The sequence below is a fragment of the Astatotilapia calliptera genome, chromosome 3 (assembly GCF_900246225.1).
Source record: "Astatotilapia calliptera chromosome 3, fAstCal1.2, whole genome shotgun sequence".
NCBI lineage: Eukaryota > Metazoa > Chordata > Actinopteri > Cichliformes > Cichlidae > Astatotilapia > Astatotilapia calliptera.
Genome location: NC_039304.1, coordinates 12,993,975 through 13,014,486, shown reverse-complemented (window position 1 = coordinate 13,014,486; position 20,512 = coordinate 12,993,975). Strand labels below are relative to the sequence as shown.

The 20,512-nt window shown below is 41.8% G+C and overlaps 1 protein-coding gene across 3 annotated transcripts; it reads right to left on the bottom strand.

Moving 5' to 3' along the window:
* Positions 1 to 1,117: 1,117 nt before the first annotated feature.
* Positions 1,118 to 20,202, bottom strand: synpo2a (synaptopodin 2a). Of its 3 annotated transcripts, XM_026161849.1 has the most exons (5): positions 19,992 to 20,202; positions 12,720 to 12,871; positions 10,876 to 11,555; positions 6,036 to 8,992; positions 1,118 to 2,395 (listed from the first exon to the last, which is right to left on the bottom strand). In XM_026161849.1, the coding sequence occupies exons 1-5, from the start codon at positions 20,097 to 20,099 to the stop codon at positions 1,802 to 1,804; spliced, it is 4,491 nt and encodes a 1,496-aa protein (XP_026017634.1). In that variant the 5' UTR covers positions 20,100 to 20,202; the 3' UTR covers positions 1,118 to 1,801. The 3 variants fall into 3 exon arrangements, with proteins under 3 accessions (XP_026017634.1, XP_026017633.1, XP_026017635.1); XM_026161848.1 differs by lacking the exon at positions 1,118 to 2,395 and having other exon boundaries at positions 4,061 to 8,992; positions 19,992 to 20,197; XM_026161850.1 differs by lacking the exons at positions 1,118 to 2,395; positions 10,876 to 11,555; positions 12,720 to 12,871; positions 19,992 to 20,202 and adding an exon at positions 10,063 to 10,129 and having other exon boundaries at positions 4,061 to 8,992.
* Between the last annotated feature and the right edge of the window lie 310 nt (positions 20,203 to 20,512).

Below are 20,512 nucleotides of genomic sequence, written 5' to 3'. Positions count from 1 at the left end.
GCTATGTCCAGATGAACAGAATCAACTTTTTGGGGATTTTCTTACTTGGATAATTGAGCGTGCATCAAGACAATAAAATTACATGTGCTACAGTGCTATGCACTTCAACAGGCTTCACCCCTTTAAAAAGCATTTGAACCGCAAAGTGTTTCCCAGATCCAAATTGGTGGGGAAATACTTGCTTTTTATCGGCTCCGTCTGTGCCCTTATCTCTCATTCTCTAATGGTTCAGCTACACTAGGTACCCACTGTTGTTATGTAACATCTGGTCACCATGGGAACTGGTCTCCCTCTCAACTCACCGTGCTGTATATGGAGTGACCATTTGAGACAACACATCTTGCAAAAAGCTTCACGGGATGGCACAGCAAGCAACAAATGGCCCCGAGCACAAGATGGGAATAGACAGCAAAGAGCACAAAAGGGCAACGTCTTAAATTGTGATATTTCACTGCATTTATTTTATAGAATGCTCTACATGAAATGGACTGCTGTATTGTATTACGACCATAATATGTGTTGTTTGAATGGAAGTGATACAGTAAAACAATCTGAGATTGTTACACTACACTATAGTACATCTGCATAAAACACAACACTGTGTAATAAATCTTATTTGCATTTATGAGGTTGCTCAGTGAGAATCGCATTAGGACATTATGCGCACTCTGTGGAAACACCAACGTAGCTTTAACATTTGGAGATGATTACAAGTCGATAGCAAAAGCCCAAACTAGAAATAAGCCACAAGCCAATTGCACAGTGTAAGTAATCGCCCTGGCAGCACTAAACCTTCCATAAACTAAACAAAAATCTTTTTTGTAGTGTTGATTAGATTTCATTGGTATGAAGCGATCGATGAAATTCACTCCCAACAAAAAGTTGTCAGTCGTTTTACATACTGCATTTGATTGTCTCCTATACAGTATATACTGTTATGTATGTGATGCTAGACAGTTGAAATGTCTATTCAATTCTATTTTAATGATATAGCACCAAATCACAAAAACAGTTGCCCCAAAGCACTTTATACTGAAAGGTAAAGACCCTACAATAATACAGAGAAAATCCCAACAATCAAACGACTCTCTTTGAGCAAGCACTTGGTGACATTGGGAACGAAAAACTCCCTTTTAACAGGAAGAAACCTCTGGCAGAACCAGGGTAATGGCCACATACCAATGCATTACTGAAAATACACCTATTGTGCACCAACGACATCACAGGTTATGGCACCTTTTCCCAAGGTAATTGCATTCTAGCACTTGAATCATTTTCTTATCAGAGGACACCACAAATCCTGCATGGATTTTGCAAAACAAGCAAAAAAAAAGAAAAGTGTACACCCATGGTAGCAACCTACATGGCAGATGCATGCATCCACAGCAAAATATCAAACTCAGATTGCTGGAAATCCACAAGCTCAAGAACAACTCAAGAAACAATCTTCACTTAAAACCTACAAAATGACAGGTGTCTTTTTTTTTTCCAATCACAGATAAGTCCACATATGCAATCAAATGCTTTTTCCACCAAAGATATTGATGCACTCTCTCTAAACAACGTACTCATCTCTTTATCTAATCAACTAGTCTTCCACATCAGTGTGTTTGCCATCCATTTTTCCCACATCTTTTCAAATATCTAACAATAGAATGTATTAAAAGGTTCTCTACCAGTTAACTTTCTGTCCTTTCTAACAAGCTGTTGTTTTTTATTTCCTGACTGCATGTGAATGTATTACGAAACTCAGAATAAATGAGATTTGACTCATTAAAGACCGCACAGGCTGAACTGTAGTCTACCGCCTCCAGCTCCAAGTGTTGCTGGTGTACACAGACTTGTAAGTTTGCTTTCCGAAAGGGCTCTTAGACTCATATGAAGACACCGAGGGCCTCGGGTTAGCCTCTGTCACAGATTTCTGAGGCTGCCACTGTCTGGGCAGGGACCTGTAACCGGCATGACTAACTGTGGTGGAGATAGAGCTCCTTACTGGCGACACAAACGATGGGAGCGAAGCTCGACTCAGGCTCTGGCTTTGGCTCCAAGTCTGGCTGCCTGTTTTCTGCGGTGCTTGGTAAGAAACCCTGGCTTTCCACTCTGCTGGCGGCTCAGGCAAGATTTTGCGCTGGGCTGCCAAGCACACATTCGAGGCAAGGGTTTGCTGGAGGCTCTGGAAAGCAAAAGCTTCATCTACCAGGCCCATGGGATGCCGGGAGGCAGCCTCCCATGGTGTGAGGAGCTTTTGGCTTTTTTCCATCCAGCATGTCTGCCTTGCCGAGGGAGTTGTGGAGCCCAGTGCTGGGGGCTTTGGGGAGGAAGAAGTTGAAGCTGACTTCTGGCCCGTGAACTGTACTCTGGCTGGTGGAGAAAGGGAGTAGCTCCTGCCAGGGGCCTGTAAAGAAGAATCCAGACATGTTTATTTTAGTAAGGGTTCATTTGTGTTTGGCTCTTTGGCCAAATCAAATTAGCTTGGATAAGAGTGAGATGCAGAGTAGCTCCCTGCCAGGATTATTTCTTTTAAATGCAGTAATACATGTATAATTTACTTGTGTATAGAAGATCAGTCACTCTCTTATTCACAGGGGGTATGTGTATGTGTGTAAAAGAGTTCTAGGACATGTCATACTGCAGCCAGTGAATTAAACTGCACTAGCATTTGTCTAAACACATTGTCCCGCTTATTAATCAGAGCAACTGGCACATGAAAGTGCATAACCTTCTGGAAGTATAAGCCACATTCGGCTCATTTCCACTTAATATAGTTTGCTAAACAGCAACAGTTTGAAAGAATAACGAGATGGAAATGCTAAATGCCCAATACCAATAATATCCCCAGGATACCGGTGCTGCAGAGGGTTATGTGGGGTGAAAACACAGCTATACTGCACATAATCTCATCCAATGCCTCCTGTTATGTATGGTGGATAAGCAGAAAAGCCAGTGCTGCCATCATCTGGTGAGTGATGTGCACTGTCAGCTGATAAAATATGGCACAAATTTAAGAAGAGAGAAGAAGAGCGTGCAGAGATAAATGCTAAATCAGTCAAGGGGAATAAAGTCTCTGCTGCTCAGGTATGCGGTAGGCTTAAAATGCCCACAGGAGTGGGGGTCCTGGGCACAAGAATATATGAACAGATCAGTAGGTCATATTTTTACTTTGCTGAAGGAGACCGATAGCCCATTTGCACATGGTTTATGTCCTTCTATGTGCCATTTCTGCCAGATTTAACATGCTCAGAAAACGAGCGTAACAGCTGGGCTCCTTACATTTTAAGACAGATGTTCAAAACAGTCTTTAAATGCAGGAATGTTACATCCTGATTTATGGTTTGGCTAAGGTTTGATTTAGGGCATAAATACAATATTTATCTTGTATTTTTCTTATTAAAACAGAAATAATATGAAGCAAAAGGTGTCAAAGCTTGGTGTATTAGCACTACAGGGCATTAATGTGTGGGCTCTAAAATAAGAGTAAACATTTGCTGTCTCTCCTTTATTGTCTTTTGATTGCAGATTGAAGATAAATGAATCGGCATGGGGATCAATTCCCTTCAGAAATAGTCGGTAAAATCCGCTAACTAAGATTATGAAATGATACTAATACTTTCATTCAACATATATCTGCTCTTTTTCAAAATCCATGATGCAACATGGATATATATTTCAGCTGTGCTCACTCACTTGACCATAATTATCCGGTGAAGTCACAGCTCTAATAATACTCTTCGTAAATGCATCATCACATGGTCATTCTGCAGGAATGTGCATCTCAAGTTTCTAAACTCTCTCTTTCTTTATTTTATTTTATTTTTTACAAAAAGGAGGTGATTTGGATAATTAGGTGCACCTTGCTGATAACTCTTGAAAATGGAACCACCAGATGCTGTGGTACGGACTAATTTGTGACAGATTTTTCTTTTTGTTGACAAGGTCAATAAGGACAGTATTTATAGTGAAAGTGGAGAAGTGGTGAAATTCAGCAAGACAACAGCAAAGAGACTAAAAATAGAAGAAACCCTAAAAGCATGTTCAGAGGACAAAAGAAAAGGAAACCAAACAAAGATAAAAGACAGTTTAATGGCACTGCAGTGAATCATACAGAAAGTGCACTATGAAGAGAAACACACAGACACAAAAAGAAAAGAACACAGAGAACCAAAGAAGCGACCCTGTACCAAAAATCAACTTGTGAGCATTACCAGGCTGGTTATCCTTTCAATAACTCTTCCTTTCTAGATCATGTATCATCTGTTCACATATCAAAACAAGAAACAGATACATAATGGGTAAATCTATGAGTGATAGACATTACATAACTGTCTCTTATCAGGAAAAATACTATGGCAGTCTGGAAGTTGGTAGCTTTCACTGGCTTAAGTTGAAATTTAAGCCTACTCTCTGGACCTCAGAATCTTGTCTCATGAGGGACTTTAAATATAGTGTCTAACATGACGCAACAGCTGGTAGAGAGCTTTAAATAAAACCCAACACACTTAAGTAGGTCCTACCAAAAAGGAATTGGGGAAAGTACTGGGGAAAAAAAGAAGTATAGCACATTTTATGTTTAAGGAAAACAGTGTTAGTTGTCACAAGTCTGTCTGCCGTGTTATTTGGCCTAGAATAGCCTAAAATCCCACTGCTGTTACATAATCTCCGTACTCAACATCTGACGTTACACATTAAGCCTTCTGCTTGATATTATTACAGGCTACAGGCCCCATCCTTTTCACTTACCCACATACAAATACTTTTAGTATTTGCTTAAAAACTTTTTTTGGTCTTTTTAAAATGTAATAATTTGTAATATTAAGAACATTTATCATTTTCCCCTTTAAAAACATCAACCTGTCTTGACTTATCCAGTTCCACTGAATCTTTTTCTCGCACCCTTTTCTTTCACTTCACACTGAGCATTAGGCTCCCCTACATTCTTATTAATCACACAATTCTTTTGCATAAAATGTAATGAATTTACATTTATTACTTTTGCCTAATAAAATATGTTTACAATTATTATGACTATGCTGCGTCTGATAAGATATACTAAAATTCTATTAAAATAGGATGTAAGTCTATCCTTATATTCTTAATTTTGTAGATATTCCTTTTTTCATTAGCTCCATGAACTTTTAGACTAGTAGGTTCTGCACTATGACAATAAATAGAGCTGGTAAGGAAAATAGTCCATGTGGCGGGGCACAAAACCTTTAATTCAAGCAGACGTCAAATAAGTCATGATTCTACAAGAATCACTCTTTATCAACTGCTGCAGGCTTCCACACCTGAGCTGAACTCTTATTAGCTGTAAACTTAGGCTTGGGAGCCACTCCAGGGTTACCACCAGATGCAGACTCAGGCCTAGCAGCCACAGGGAAACTGGGAGCAATATAGCTACTAAGAGGCTGTGGCTGGTAGGGCACTGAAGGAGCTGCCAGATAGGGAGGGCTATTGGCTGGCTGGTAACCAGCTTGTACCGAGTGTTGGTAGGGAGAGTTTGGAGACTGAGGGGCTTGGGGATGATAAGCAGGTGGAGCAGGTTGTTGATACTGTTGGTTATATACTTGCTGGTATGGACAACTAGGAGGTTGCTGATAAGGATTAGAGGGGGGATAAACATTTGGTTGGATCTGCTGATACTGGCTATCGTGCATCACAGGCTGCATTGGCATCTCATAGGTTTGTTGGGGGTATGGGGCACCAAATGGTCCAGCAGGCTGGACCAGGGGCATTTGCTCATATCTGATTGGTTGGTTATCATCAGGTGGATTAGGAGGCGAACAGCTGGTCTTAGGTGCGGAAGGCTTGGTGGCCTCTGCTGCTGGACCATAGATAAAGAGTGAGGAATTTAGTTGATAGGGTTGATGTTTCATGACATCTATTACATTAAGAGGTTTAGGAGCAGGCATCTGTTTCGCTTTGTCTTTTTTCTTTGCTTTGGTTGAGGGGCTACTTGAAGGGGGTTGCTTTGTTGCTGCTGGGGGATAAAAAGGTGATTGAATAGGGTTATATGCACGTGGAGGTGGAGCACGTACATTGGGAGTGTATTTCCACTCATTCGGTAAGGAAGCTGCTGGTGATGTTGACCTGCTTGCCTTATTTGCTTCCACCGTCTCAGAGTCCACGATATACTTCTCCATTCGAGACTGCCTCTTTGCAAACATATCAGCTCCTTTTCCTTTAACAGCTGGCATCTCAAATGCTGAACCCTGGGATGATGGGTTTAAGACAGTGGCCATTGGGTTGATGGGCGATGAAACTCTTTGACCAATAGTGAAAGAGTGCATTCGCTGTGGCGGAGTAGGAGGGGATCGGCTTTGTGGAACATTTTGTGGTGGTTGCCAAGGTTTTGGAGAGGGGCGAGTGTTCACTGTCAGTGTGGAAATATTCACAGGTTTTTGCTGTGATTGTGGAGTCCAGGCATTCACAGGTGTCTGAGGCTGTGTCTGAGCTGGTTGCCATGTGTTTATTGGTGGTTGTGGTGGACTCTTTGATGTAGGCTGTTGCCACTTTGGCTGTGGTGCTGGCTGGGCTGGAACAGGTTGAGCCCATGGAGACTGATGGTGGGCCTGATCCTGCTCTTGAGTCCAAGAACTTATGTGGTGTTGACCGTGCTCTGGGGGGTGTTGAGCCCATGGAGGCTGAGACTGAGTCTGGGCAGGTACTGGCGCCCATGGATTTAAATTGGCTTGAGGCTGTGCTTGAGGTTGTGGTTGAGCGACTTGGATCCAGGGTGGCTGAGCTTGGGGTTGAGTTTGTGATGGGGCCCATGCATTCACTGAAGGTAGCTGTTGCTGTTGTGGTTGAGCTGATACCCAAGGTGGTTGAGACTGACCTGGTGCTTCAGTCTGTGGCCATAATTGTGGAGGAGCCTGATGTTGTGCTTGCTGAACCCATGGTGGTTGTGGCTGGGATTCTGGTTGTACCCCTTGAACCCAAGGAGTTTGTGCTTGGGATTTTTTATGAGGTTGTTGCATCCATGGTGGTTGATGTTGAGAGTCTGTTTGTGATGGCTGTGTCCATTGGTGCTGTTGTTGTGGCTGCATTTGTTCTTGGGCTTGACTCCAGTTGGGCTGCATTTTCTGTAGATGTGGCTGCTCAGTAGAGTGTGCCCAAGGTGGGTGAACCTGCGGCTGAGACTGAGGTTGCTCTCGTGACTGGGCCCAGGATGGCTGAACATGTGCTTGGGCTTGTGATTGCTCTGGAGGCTGCGTCCAGGACTGCTGAATTTGAGGGGTCCAAGTACTTGTGGGAGGTTGCTGTGCCTGGTTCTGAGTAGGCTGATGTGATACCCAAGGTGGGTGAGGTGAGGACTGTCTTGGAGGTGGTTCTGAGGGCTGCACTTGAGCTGAATGCCAAGAACTTGAAGATAACTGTTGTTGCATTTGTGTTTGAGCTGCACCCCAGGTAGTCACAGCAGACGACTCAGACTGCAGCGTAGAATTCATATGACCATTTGCCTCTTGAGCTACAGCTTGTGTGGGCTGTTGTTGAGATTCGGGTTCTGGGAGCGGCCATGTGTGCTGTTCCTCTTTGTTGGTACTGCCAGGATTCTCCTGGGGTGCAGCAGGGGGATAAGACTCAGGGGCAGGTGCAGGGGTTGGCTCTAGTTCTGGAGCAGGAGTAGTCTCTGCGGTGGGGGCTGCAGCAGGTGTGGATAGACTATTTTCAGCACACTGAGGCATCTCCTGGTTGGTTGCTTCTATCTGTGAGGACCAAGGAGGTGATGTGGGATTGATCACAGGCTTTGGGGCAACTGGTGGAGGAATCTTGTGTTTGACTCGCTGAGACTGAAGAAAATTACAAGCCTCGGCTCCAAGACTAAGATAATCATCCTCAGGTCCTGATTCAAACCCGGGCTTTTTATCACCTTTGTTTAGGAGGTTCAGCAATGCTGGGTTTGGGGATACTTTTGGGGCTTCCTTAAATGTGAACATAGGCTTGGCTGCATTCTTTTTCCTTGAATCCAACAAAAGTCCCGTCCTGATTGCAGGAGTAGAAATGCGCTCATCACGGGAAGCAATCTGCTCTCCTTGACTCACAGAATCTTGATTGGTCCCACTCATTGCGTGAGAATAAGGGGTGGCCGCCATGTTGTCTGCTGAGAAAGGCTTTGCAGTACGATTGCTGAAAGAGCTCTGCATTTCATTTGTTTGATGTTGGACAGTGCCATTGACAGTTGCTGAATACTGCTGCATTTTTTGTTGCTCCTGATGATATTCTTGCTGCTGGTGATACATTTGCTGTTGCTGATAGTGACTTTGCTCATATTGCTGTTGCTGATATTGCTGCTGATATTGTTGCTGATATTGTTGTTGTTGTTGGTAGTTCTGCTGTTGCTCATAGTACTGTTGCTCTTGAAACTGCTGGTACTGTTGCTGGGTTTGCTGGTGCACGTTTACATCCATGTAACTGCGGCCTTCTGCAGCCGACTGCATGTAGGAATGCTCCACTATTTTATTTTCAGCCTTTTGCACTGCTTCAACGGGGATCCCTTGGCGCCTAAGCTCCTCGTGTTCAGCAGAAATCTCATCCATCCTCTGGCGACGCTGGGCAAACATCAGCGCACCCTTGCCTTTGGTTTCAGGCAAAGATTCCATCTCTGCTTGGTTCTTCAAATTCCTTTCGATTTCAAGAAGACCCTTGTCCAAGGTAAAAGTTAGCACACTTTTGCCACTGTGGGTGCTAGTGAGAAAAGGCTTATCTATGTCAGAGTCGTTTGGGGCCACAAGGATAAATTGTGGAGCAGAGGTTTCTTGTCTGCTGTCTGGATTTTCCTCGTACTCCTCGTCGCTGTACTCTGGCTCGTCTTCTCCTGTGCCGTAGCTCACGAGCGTGAATTTCTTAGCTCTCTGACGATGCTTCTTGAACATCAACAGCCCCTTGTTATTGGGGTTGGTCGGAGCAGCCGTAAGAAGAAGGGCAATTCGTTTACATTTGGACTTGGCTTCCTTTAGCTGTTTCTCTGAAATGCTCTCGTTGCGCCTGAGCCCTTAACAGAGAAGGAAAAGAGAGACAGTTGTGTTTAAAAAATGGCCAAAATGAATCCAATTTAATGGTACTAAAACCTTAAAGAATTACAATCATAAAAACATTTAATCTGTTCATCTGAATTTACTTAAAAAAATAAACAGTTCGTAAAGATTTTGAACAAGAGACTTTAAAGAGGCTTTACAAACTGCACTAAACACGTGACTGTAGTTAATATTTTTATATCAAATGCTGTTTAGTTTTGCTCTCATCAAAGCTGCCTGGAGAAGTTATGTGGAGACAGAAGATACAATTCACCTTTAACCTCCTAGGACCTGGCGTCCACATATGTGGACATCACATTTTGGGTTATTTAGACCAAAATACTCAATTTTGCTCTACATGGGCCTGATATCCACTTACGAGGACATTATACTGCTACTGTTCTATCAAAATTTTAAACAAATATCCGTATATGTGGCTCTTATTTTTCATAAAAACAAAAATAAGGTAAAAAAAAATAAATCTGGTAATTCTTTGTTTTTACGTTCATCTGGCCCCAATATGCCCAAATATCAAAGAGAAATTAAAAATGCATGCCGTGGAAGAGTTTGGGTCTTAGGAGGTTAAAATAAGCAAGCCACGAAGCAGTTTCATCTTGTAACGTTACTTTGATATTAACCTCATCCAGCATTTACAGCTAAAGCAGATACAGAAATAACAGTAAACTAATAATACAGCTTGCTCTGTGGTTGAACTGATCCAAACACTCAGCAAATAGACTGTAAACTGAGCTATTTACAGATTCATTCACTCAAAAAAAATGATACATTACATATTTTCTCAGTCCACACATTACATTTACATACTTACATACTATCCAGCTGTGATTTTATCATTCAAATGAGCTCATTCCCTTGAACATAATACACTGGCCCATAAAGCAATAATGAAATTCTCCGACCCATGTCTAATATTCCCATTTGTACACTCAATCACTCATCCAACCCTGTAAAGTAGCCAAGAATAGGAAGCAAGAAAGATTATTTTAGCATGCATGCAATAAATTCACCAGGACAGCAACGTCTTTACCAATCCTTCTGTGTGTGTTGGCACGCAGTCTACTTGAAAGAAAAAAAATAAAATAAAATGTTTTCTTCTGAAATCACATTTCGTCCAATCCGACAGTCACGGAGAATGTGCGCCGAATGCAATCGCACAATAACACCAGCGGGCTTACTTTTTTATATTCTTGCAAGACTAACCTGAAGGTGGAGGAGACAGCGGGAGTGAGCGACAGACTCACTTTTTGAGTTTAGTTAAAGCACTCAGTTTGAAAGGATCAGGTAACGGGTCTGGGGGAGCACATGCTGGTGTCTGTCAAAGGGCCACTTCTGCAGGCATCGTCAGCGTGCTGGGGTTATATTTATGTCTTCTACACAGCTCAGAGGAACGCCCCGGTATCCATATTCACCATTGCCTCTCTTTAAATGGATGGTTTTAATGTTTTATAGGGTGCAGATGCTCCCCCCCATACATACAATCCATTCTTTTTGTATCTTTCTCTTGTGATAGTGAATTCTTATATGATAAGACTTTGTTAGAAGCTCGATCGACCCGTAATACTATAACTTTGGTTCTGAGATAATTCAGGTTAGATCCGGATGCATCTCCTTCCTTTCAAAGGAATGAGCACCCCACCCCCTTGCAGTTGCAGTGAGAGACTATTTTGAGGCGTACACACACTGGACATCAGGCTTTGGAATGCACACATGTTGACAAATGTAATTTAGTGCTGAAGATTACCCCTCTTAAAGAAAAGACAGTTATCCCCACTCACACACACAGAAAGAATGCACACGAAGGTAATACTGGTGCAGGTGGAACCAGTCCAAATATACTTACTGGCATGCCTAGCCCGATGCTTGTTGGGTTTGTGTTGAACTCCTTCAGAATCAGACTCCTGCTCTTCTGCAGGACTGCAGTCCTCTTCTTCTCCTTCACTTTGAGAACCAACTGTTTCCCTTACCCGAGTGCCACCTCCACTCTGGAGGCCCCTCCCTACTCCCGATGCCTCCAAAATGACCTCCACCTGCCCCAGCATTAAAGGGGAGTTGAGAACCACTCCATGATGGCTTAGCGGCTCCCTGACGGAGCGCGATGCAGTGGCGGCATTGGTGATATGAACAGCCTCCACAGCCTCCCGGTTTGAGAGGTCCCCATCAATCCCACGAGCACTTCCGAGCGAGGCGCAGCCCACATCATCCAAGGTTTGCTCAGACAGGGACACCTGGAGCTCCACCATGTCCCCGGGTGAGAAGCACCGCTGTACTTTATCATCTTCTTCCTTAGATGAGGGGATATGTAGCTGAGTGCAAAGCAGCTGGCCTTCCTTGGAAAACTCTGTGTTGATATTAAACTCTTTGCTGTAGGTCTCATCCGTGGATTCAGGATTTGGGATTTGGGATGTTTGCTTTGGGGGGAAGATGTGAAGGGTGGTGCTCTCTAAAGTCTCACCCGCAGAGGCCCTCTCACTGCAGTGCATTTCATCCGATTCATAGTCTTCAGTGGTGATGGAGTGGTATCTTTAGAAAAGAAGAAGGCGAGATAAACAATGAGTGACGGAGTAAATGTGTTTTTTCTTTTCATTATTAAAATGAACTGAACTTGGGGGAAGACATGAAAACAATTACTTATTGATAAATGTTATTGGTTACATTTTTTCCTCTTCTACAGTTTGAAATGTACACTTCCTGTTTTCCAGTAATGTCAAAACTTGGACAGATTTCTTTTAGACCCGTGTTTTAATTAAATCTCTAAATAGACTAAAACCCACCCAATTTACACCTCTAAGCAAGATGCAGGGGTGTTCACTCGACAGAAGCAGGCATTTCAGCACTGGATTGAAGCCCTCGTTGTTCCGCTGAAGTTGTCAAAGCAATCAAGGAGATTTAATCTCGATGTAGAAAGTGAATCGAAAAGGTCAGGGCACCGAAGTGGAAAATAATTACGTTCAGACACCGATCTGCCTAATTTCGACTTTCAAGGTCAGTTTGGAGCAGCATAAACTAACGTCATTATGCATGACAGCAACTGTGCTCAAGTCAATTAGCCGTTAAAGACCAGCTCTTGTCTCCAAATGTAATCAACTTCTGTCAAACAGCAAAGTTGAGACGATCTGCTCGGAATCTCCCTTTAAAGCAGCTACACAACAAGCAGTCAAGGCCTGTTAAAGAGAAAGCGGGATTATCTGAGGACATGTCACTCTGATAAACAGACTGGCACTGCCAGTTGAGTAATGGCTGAGCAGCTGCATGCCAATCAGACACACAAATCTGCAACACCTTGGCAAAGCCACTTGGTAGGTTCAGCATGGTCGAGGCACAGGCTACAACACACGCAGACGTGGCTGGATATGATCACAGAAACAGGGGTTCATTCAAGTATGCAAAAAGGCCACATGTCATAAAGCTACATGCTATCTAAATGCTAATAAAACAGTGGAACGATCAGTTTTCCCTGCTGCTGTGGTCACCAAGGACTTACAGTTTGCATGGCTCAGTTGTCACAATGCAAAGGCTCTGCGGTGTAACTGATAAACCTACATTATTTTGTGTTTTACTACTTCACATTATTACATGTTATCCTATGAATACGGTCCTGTGCCTTTGTTTTCTGAAACTCGGGGTTTTCTAGGCTTCGCACATGTCTCATATGATCTCAGTTCAGCGGCTGGCATGCTGCATTACCTTCTGACTAGCAGCTGCAGACAGTCGATTGATGTGTCGATTAGCGCAAACGCTTGTAAAAGGGTGAGGTCAGCACACGGCTCCCCGTTGATTGACACCACCTCATCTCCATCCTGTACTCCAGCCAGGGAGGCACGACCACCCTCCTCTACCTGCAGAAGACATTTGGGAGTCAGAAAAGAAAGGAAAAAAAAAAAAAAAAACACAGTTTGATGTGTAACTTCTTCACAAACAGCGTAGCGGGGTGCAGCATCAGGCAATAGAAGGATAACATGAGATAAAGGCCTGCCAAGAGTGAGATCTGCTGTTTAAGATTCACGAATCTCGGTTGTCATGTTTGAAATATTACCTGTCAAAAAGCAGAAATCAGTTTCACAAGTTCATATTTTTTCTGGGAAATCAGATAAGAAAACTCTTTTTCACGTAACACGAGGTGAAAATGGACGTCCAGTAAAAGCCAGTGTGAAGATCAAGCCAGCCAAAGTGTGCAGAGGAATTCAGACTGGACCGTTAACATTTTAGAGATCTGAAGAGAGCATGCCGGCAGCGTAATTTAACTTAACGTAATGTACATTTGGCACCAAAATGTACAAACACTGACATAGGCTAGGTGTTCAGTAATAAAACTATTAATTCTACCTTGAATCTTGACTGTGCTGCTGCATATTATTGCTGTAGTCGAGCTCTGGGCAGAGCCATTTAAAGGGCACCTCTTTACACAGTTAGACTAATGACTGATGGTTTCATTTTCTTCTAATTGGTTCCTGGAGCCTATAAAATGGTTCATTAATAAGAGGATTTAATAAGGAGAAATACCTCATAAATTCAGCACAAAAGGCCACTCATACAGCTAAGGGGATAAATTATTACTGTAGTACTATGCTATTAGAGGATTTGGTTTCAGGAGTTATGTTAAGATATTTTGCCAGTATCCCAATTACAAAGCTTTAGGAAGGTTTCTCAGATATCTTAAGACTGGCAGCCGTTTGAAAATGTTGATTCCTTTTTCTTTACGCTTTATCTTCGTCAGTTCTAGATTAAAGACCACATGCCATAAAAAAAATAAACCCTGGTAGTGATAAAGTTATGCTTTTAATAAGCGTCTTTGGCTAATTTTCCTGAGGGATTGATTTAGAGAACTTTATACTGGCATCAAAATCAATACACAGGGAAGGCACCATGATTTTCTACTGTTACAGAATGTCTCTCTGCTGAATGATTTAAATGATCTCCTGACAAGCTGCTCTACCTGAGCACTTGTACAACATGTCTCATTCACACAAGCCTTTTTTTTTCTGTGGTGCTTTTCTATCTAACATTCACACTCGGATTGATGCATCAGAGACCAACTTGGGGATTTGTAACTTGCCCAAGGATATTTATCAAACCACCAACTTTCCAATTAATAGAGAATCTGTTCTATTTCCTGAGCTGCAGCCACCCCGTTAGTGGGAAATCAACCCCAAAATCTCTTATTTACAATCACTATGCTGTGTTATTAGGATGAAAATACATAAAGCTGTGCAACATCTAAAATGTCAAAGTCGTTTTACATTGTGTACCACATACTGCCAGCTTTGATCTTAAGTGGGTCAGAGTGGACCAGTGAAACTTGATAAATGGGTAAAATTACAAAAAAAAGTTCTGATAGTTCATTGCCCAGGACATTGTTCAATATCCTGTAATTCTAAAATATAAAGTTTTCATTAATTAACAAATGCTGGTGAAAAACATAGTAAAAAAACAACAGTTTGTCATCGTTTATCTATAACTTAATTACTTTGGTGTAGTAAGAAAAGTTGGAAAACCTGAAAATACAGGTAAAGATCTATGTACTCATTTTCCAAAGCTGTCCAGTGGGCCAGATTGGAGACTTTACCAGGCCAGTTCTGGCCCCCGGGCCATATGTTTGATACCTCTGGTCTTAGAATAACAATGCTTTACAAAAGTGTCCTGAAACTTTGTGACTTTCATACTGCAAATGAGGCAGTTCTGCATAGCTGCAGTGAAACAACTTCATCACTAGATGGAGATGCACACACATTGTACAGCTGATGGGGGGAAGCGAAAAACCTCTGAGTGAGATTTCATAATATAGAAAGGAATCAAAAGTCAAAAAAGCCTGCCTTTACTTTGTACACCATTTTTGATTTCACATATTTGCTATTAAAACTTTCCCCAATGAAACCAGTTGTAGTCTTTCTTCTTTGGATGTCATTACTTTTGCCCATTGCTTATATTTAAATATAATGCAAGAATGATCCTACTTTGTTATACATACAAATATCTTTCAGGTGTTCCATTATAGAGATGGTAACTTTCCATCCTCGCTCCAGTTTTTCGGAGCAAACAGCGAACAAAACAAGCCCTATATGGCAGCCAATGTGTCCGTCCCTTTGGGACTCGCACCTCGCTACAGGGAGGACGGTTACTTCTGGGATGCCACAGCAACGGTCCACACTCCAAAAAAGGAGGGGAAAGATTTGTCGTTGTCTCTCCTCACAACTCAAAAATACACAGTCCGCCAATGTTTACCGCACAGCTTACAAAGAAAAGCCTCAGATATGCACTAAGTGCCCTTGAGAGGATAGCAGATAAATGCTGTGTAGGTTTCTTCAAATGGAGAGGAACTTGTCAAAATAATTGGCCACATAACTATTTTAATGTGGGGCTGTAACAATGTCTGGGTAACCACTTTTCAAATGAGCTATTTAAGTGCATTAAACCTAACAGAAAATCACAGGAAATACAGGAACGGGTGATGTCTCTGCCTACCTCCGTGTGGTTCCTGCCTTTCACAGCTTTGAGCAATTATTGTTTTTAGATTACAGGCAGATATTTTCCAGGTGTTTCACATTTAGCACTAAATCCATGCTGGAAGATTTATATTTGACCCTCCTGTATGTTCCCCTTGTTTTGTGTTAGGTTATTTATGCTATCAAGAGTTTAGCTTTCCTCTAAATTTGCATCATTTCTTATTATAACAGTATTTCCTTTCATTTGAGCTGTATGTGTCTTGAGGAGAGATACATTTGTTTTTTTGTCATGTGCATGCATGCCAAGCCATAACACACCAATGAAGGCACTGAAGTAGAACATAGATTACTTATTATACATACATGTGGAAGAAGATTACTTTTTTTTTTTTTAAAATAAAAAAAAACTTATAATATTCATAAATCATTATTCTTCATTTCTGGCTTTGATGTTTTTTCTTGCAAAGAATAATTAAGCCCCCATTTAAGATCTAACTATAAATCTGTTATTGTTTGTGTCACTGGTAGACGTTTCTCTAGTCTGCAGTATTTTTTTCTATAATAAAGATGGCTTCTAGCTGTAATTGGGTTTTATTTGCAATCAGTAGCAGAATTCCCGACAGTTTTCCATTTGTTACATCATCTGGATGTATGACTAATGTATGGAGTAATGGATCTGGAATGACATCAGTTCCCAAAAACTGCCTAATGTCTTTTTTGAACAGCTTTCCAAAAATTCAAATAATTCTTAAAGATGTCCTGTGGGCACAAAATAGATGAAATACAGTTTCACTTTATTTTTTTTAATCGAATTCCTTGGCTGTAAATCCCAGAAAGTTCACTTTTTCAGTGTGTGCATAGTAATGCCCTGCTCAGTAAAATAAGCCTTAAACTCAGATTAAACTAAAAATAAATAAATAAATAAATGATTTATCCAAGAACAGCAACATTTAATTCATCCATCATCTATAACTCAACCAGTTGAAGGTTGCAGGAGTCTCTTCCTATCCTATCCCAGCTGAGAAGCAGACACTCATTCTTATGCATGCCTTCAGACTGTCGGAGGAAGTCAAAGAGGACCAACGCAGACACGGGGAGGACATGCAAACTCCACGCAGAAAGGTCCAAAAGGTCTAAAGCAACAATCCTAACCACTGCACCATCACGCCACCTATATCTGTGCACCACTCCAAACATCACACGCAATTGCACAATCAGCTATTTTAATATTGCCCTCACATTTGCACTGATGTGAGGGGAATAGCTGGACTCTGACACAAACATCACCTCTTTCACAATAAAAGCGACTTTAGAAGAAAGCAAGAAAAACAGTATTGCAACATCCAAGAATATTTTTTTTCTGTCACAAATTAAACACCACACACTTTGGGGGGTTGACGAAGAGCAGGAATGCCGCAAATACAAAGCTGTTTGAGCACTGGCCCTCATTTGTTTAGATGATGTGAAACAGAAAAGAGGAAAACAAGCCCGGCCAGCCATCGCGTAAGGTCACTGCTTTCTCCCAGGATTGGAAATGAGATGGCTTGTTGCACAACACAATGCCCAAACTCAGATAAGTGACTGAGCTGTGAATCACTCTGCTTAGTCTGGGAAAACAGCAGTGAATGACTGAGGAAACGGCTCATTGGCTCATTTCTTGGCAGCTTAACGAGGTTCCTGTGGCGCACTATTAGGGCCGAAGCATCAGCAACAAAAGCCGTCTTTGCTCTGTAAAAGGCAAAAGAACAACTCATAAAAGTTTTTATACTTTAACAGACTAACAGATTAGTTCATGTATGTAAGAATAAACTCGTGCAAACTTTTAAAAGTCTTTCATGAAGATCACAGTTATCACTGCGTGCTCCTTAACTGATCTGATGCATGTTGACATTTCACATACAGAGATGGAATACCTTAGTAATTAGGCCAAAAAGTCTCCTGATCAGGCTGGTGGGATTTAAACTCTCTTTAATTTTTATATTTTTTGTATTGGAATATCTGTTTAATATGAATGCATTCTGCATCACAGAGCAAACGCAGCTTTTTCACCTCGGTGCGTGTTAGTGAATTTGACACGGCTTTGTACTGAGCGTGCTCCTGCAGCTTTAAAAAAATAAAGTGACCTCATCAACTTTGTACTCAAGCCAGGACTCCAAATAAGAAGAAAAATACAAGCACCCTTATATGGACAGAACCTTTTAAGAGGGGATACAGAGCGCCTTACTCTGTGTCGCTTGTCAGTACACTGAACAATCACTTTCCCCCAGGAAACAAAACACGGTGTCCACGACATTCAGCAGAAGCATTAAAAAACACACATTTTTTTATCAGACGCAGGAGAGCCTCTAGCTCGAGAGCATTTGTCACGATCTCGGTATGTTTGTTTCTCTTTTTGTAACTTCTGACTAACAGACTTGGCTCACTCACAAGAAAAGTTTAAAGGTATGTTTAGAGTTATGTCTTCCAGATGAGGCAGACTGGAACTGAACCCCCCCACACACAACCCCAGATGTCCCAAACTGGGGCATATGTAGCTACTTCACATTAATAGGCCCATACTTGAACGCAATGTATTCACAGCACCCGTTTGTTAACACACGGGAACACTTTGGGTGCAAGGATGCTTTAAAAAGCACATTTATGTCTGAAATTAGGCAGCACAGTTTCACGAGAAAATTAAAGCTTCAGGAGGCATCGAAGGGAGAGCAACTTTATAAATAGCTTTGCTTGCTTTACCTCACGTTAAGTGCCGTTTTTGGCTTAGAGTTGTGAGAGGGGATATAGTAGCTTATGTGCAATATTTGCAATTTTTTTCTCAATACAGTCTACTAAACTTTATGGGGTATTTCTCTCACTCAAAGCTAACAAGATTTAAGAGTTGTTTATTGCCCACAGGAGATATTTGTCTTCAGGTGCTTTTGCTGATGCTTTTATTCTGACATTAGGCAGACACTGAGTGTCAGGCCTGCGTGAGGGGGGCATTTCATAGGAAAAAGTGTCACTATACTATTTAATCAGACTAATCATATAAAGGACAGAAAGCAACTTTACAGATGTGGCTTCACTTGTTGGAGACATGCTAAACATCTGTCATGAAAATGATCTGCTGAGGTTTTTGGATTCTCCAAAACTTTCTCCCGGTGGCGCTTCGATGTCGCAGGAATGTGGCTTAAGAATGGTTTTTTTAAATTTTATTTTTACATGCACTCTGTTGACAAGTTGATGGGGAATGTGTGCAGCTTGAGCACTTTGGAACATACAGACCATATATAGAGCTTAAGCAGCTGGTCAAGGTAACGGCACCTGGTTTCACAAATACTGTGCATCACAGTGTGTGCAACACTATCCCATGTCTTTAAGGCAGATTGGTTTAAGGTGATCCAGCCTTTCAGTGATCCTTACACTCACAAAGATGCTCATTTATGGTTATGGTAAAGAGTAAAAAAGCTCCACTTAAGCTTAAACTTTCATTTTTCCATCCATCTACTTGTTTATTTGAACGTTTGAAGGCAGTAAACTAAGTTGGCTGGTACAATGGCTTTTACTGTATTATTAATTTTTTTGAGTGAGTTGTTGTATGCAACGCTGTCCACACTTGCATAATATGTAAAGCTGTTAAAAGTGACTAATTAATTATGATACTAATTTAAGTATCATAATAAGCTTTAAACTGGTTTCCATTATCACTGGCTGCAAAATGAGAACGTGTGATGGACGGACGAGCAAATAATAGGAAATAACCTAAAGAGTACAACATATATTATCTGTCTGTGTACATTTACATTACAGTATGTTAAAAAATGGCCTCTGCGTCTCATCAGAAAGTGGCTACATCAGCAGTTACCTCTAAGCAGATAAAACCCCGCACCTCTAAGGTTTATTACCTTATTATCAGGCTAAACAAATGTCACGCAGCTGAATCGTTCTTACAGCAAAACTTCAAATTTGCCTGTCCTCCTCTCTATCTCTTATTTGAATTCTTTTTGAAAGGGATATTTGCATGATAACCTCTTCGTTTTAGCCGCACTTGTTTTTTGTTCATACTAAAACGTAACACCTTGGTGTTATGCACATATACCTTCACTCTTCAGTCTGGTTACTGGACTTGCTTTCTTGCTTAAAAAGTCTTTGTGACTGAAAACAGATCATACTGCCCTGAGCTTCACACTCTGTCGTGGCCTTGACCATATAAGGGTGCCGAGGAATCTCTCACCAAAACACAGCCAACGCGCACAAAAATGCAGCGGCAGACAGCTCTCTCCCATCAAATTTCAGACTTTTTAAAGTCTCTGTTTTTCTGTTTTTTTCTGTTTTCCTGCTGAATTTCTCACCTTAAAAAAAAACTGTCGTGACTCTGAAGAAACATAAACTTTTCCAGGATCTCAACAACAACATGTCCACAAACTTTCATTAGGCTGTTTATCCATCGTTGCAGTCTCACTAGCATTAGATTAGACAGGCATGACCCTGCTCAAGTGGTATTAAAACATCCTCCCACGCACGCTCGCATACATACCTGGGAAACTAGAAGAGGTCTGTAGGTGTCCCCTTCTCCCTCTCGCAGGGTGAATCCCCAGGGCGCACCACCACGCAGCGTTACGCAGATGTAATCCCCGGTGCCCATGCTGCGCGCAGCTCCTCAGCCAAACTTCCACGGCGCGCTCATGGAGCTGTCAGCCGGGCCAGCAGCACTTAACGAAAAACCACATCCACCGCACCGCTGTAGCCTATAACCCCCATCATCTGTCCTCAGAGTCCAGCCCGTTTTGGAAACGTCACTGCGCACGGACCCGCCTGGCGGCGTTAAACGCAACTGGTGGTGGGTGTAACTATCACTACTTCACCAACATCCCTGAACATCTTATTCAAAGGGAGATTTTGGGCAAGTGAGGTGAGGGGTACTTTTATGATTTAGAGACAGCAAAGACGAAGACAATGAATTATATTATAATAATACTTCTTGGTTATTTGTTTAAATCGAGAATGTTAATTCCAGCTTTGTTTGTGTCAGATACCTAAATAATGAGTACTGAATGT

Excerpts from the sequence above, each read along its gene's own strand:
- synpo2a (XM_026161848.1), bottom strand. The coding sequence starts at position 20,099 with ATGGGCACCGGGGATTACATCTGCGTAACGCTGCGTGGTGGTGCGCCC. Across the intron at positions 12,872-19,991 it reads GACCTCTTCTAGTTTCCCAG|GTAGAGGAGGGTGGTCGTGC; the intron begins GTATGTATGCGA and ends TGTCTTCTGCAG. Across the intron at positions 8,993-10,875 it reads GCATCGGGCTAGGCATGCCA|GGCTCAGGCGCAACGAGAGC; the intron begins GTAAGTATATTT and ends TTCTCTGTTAAG.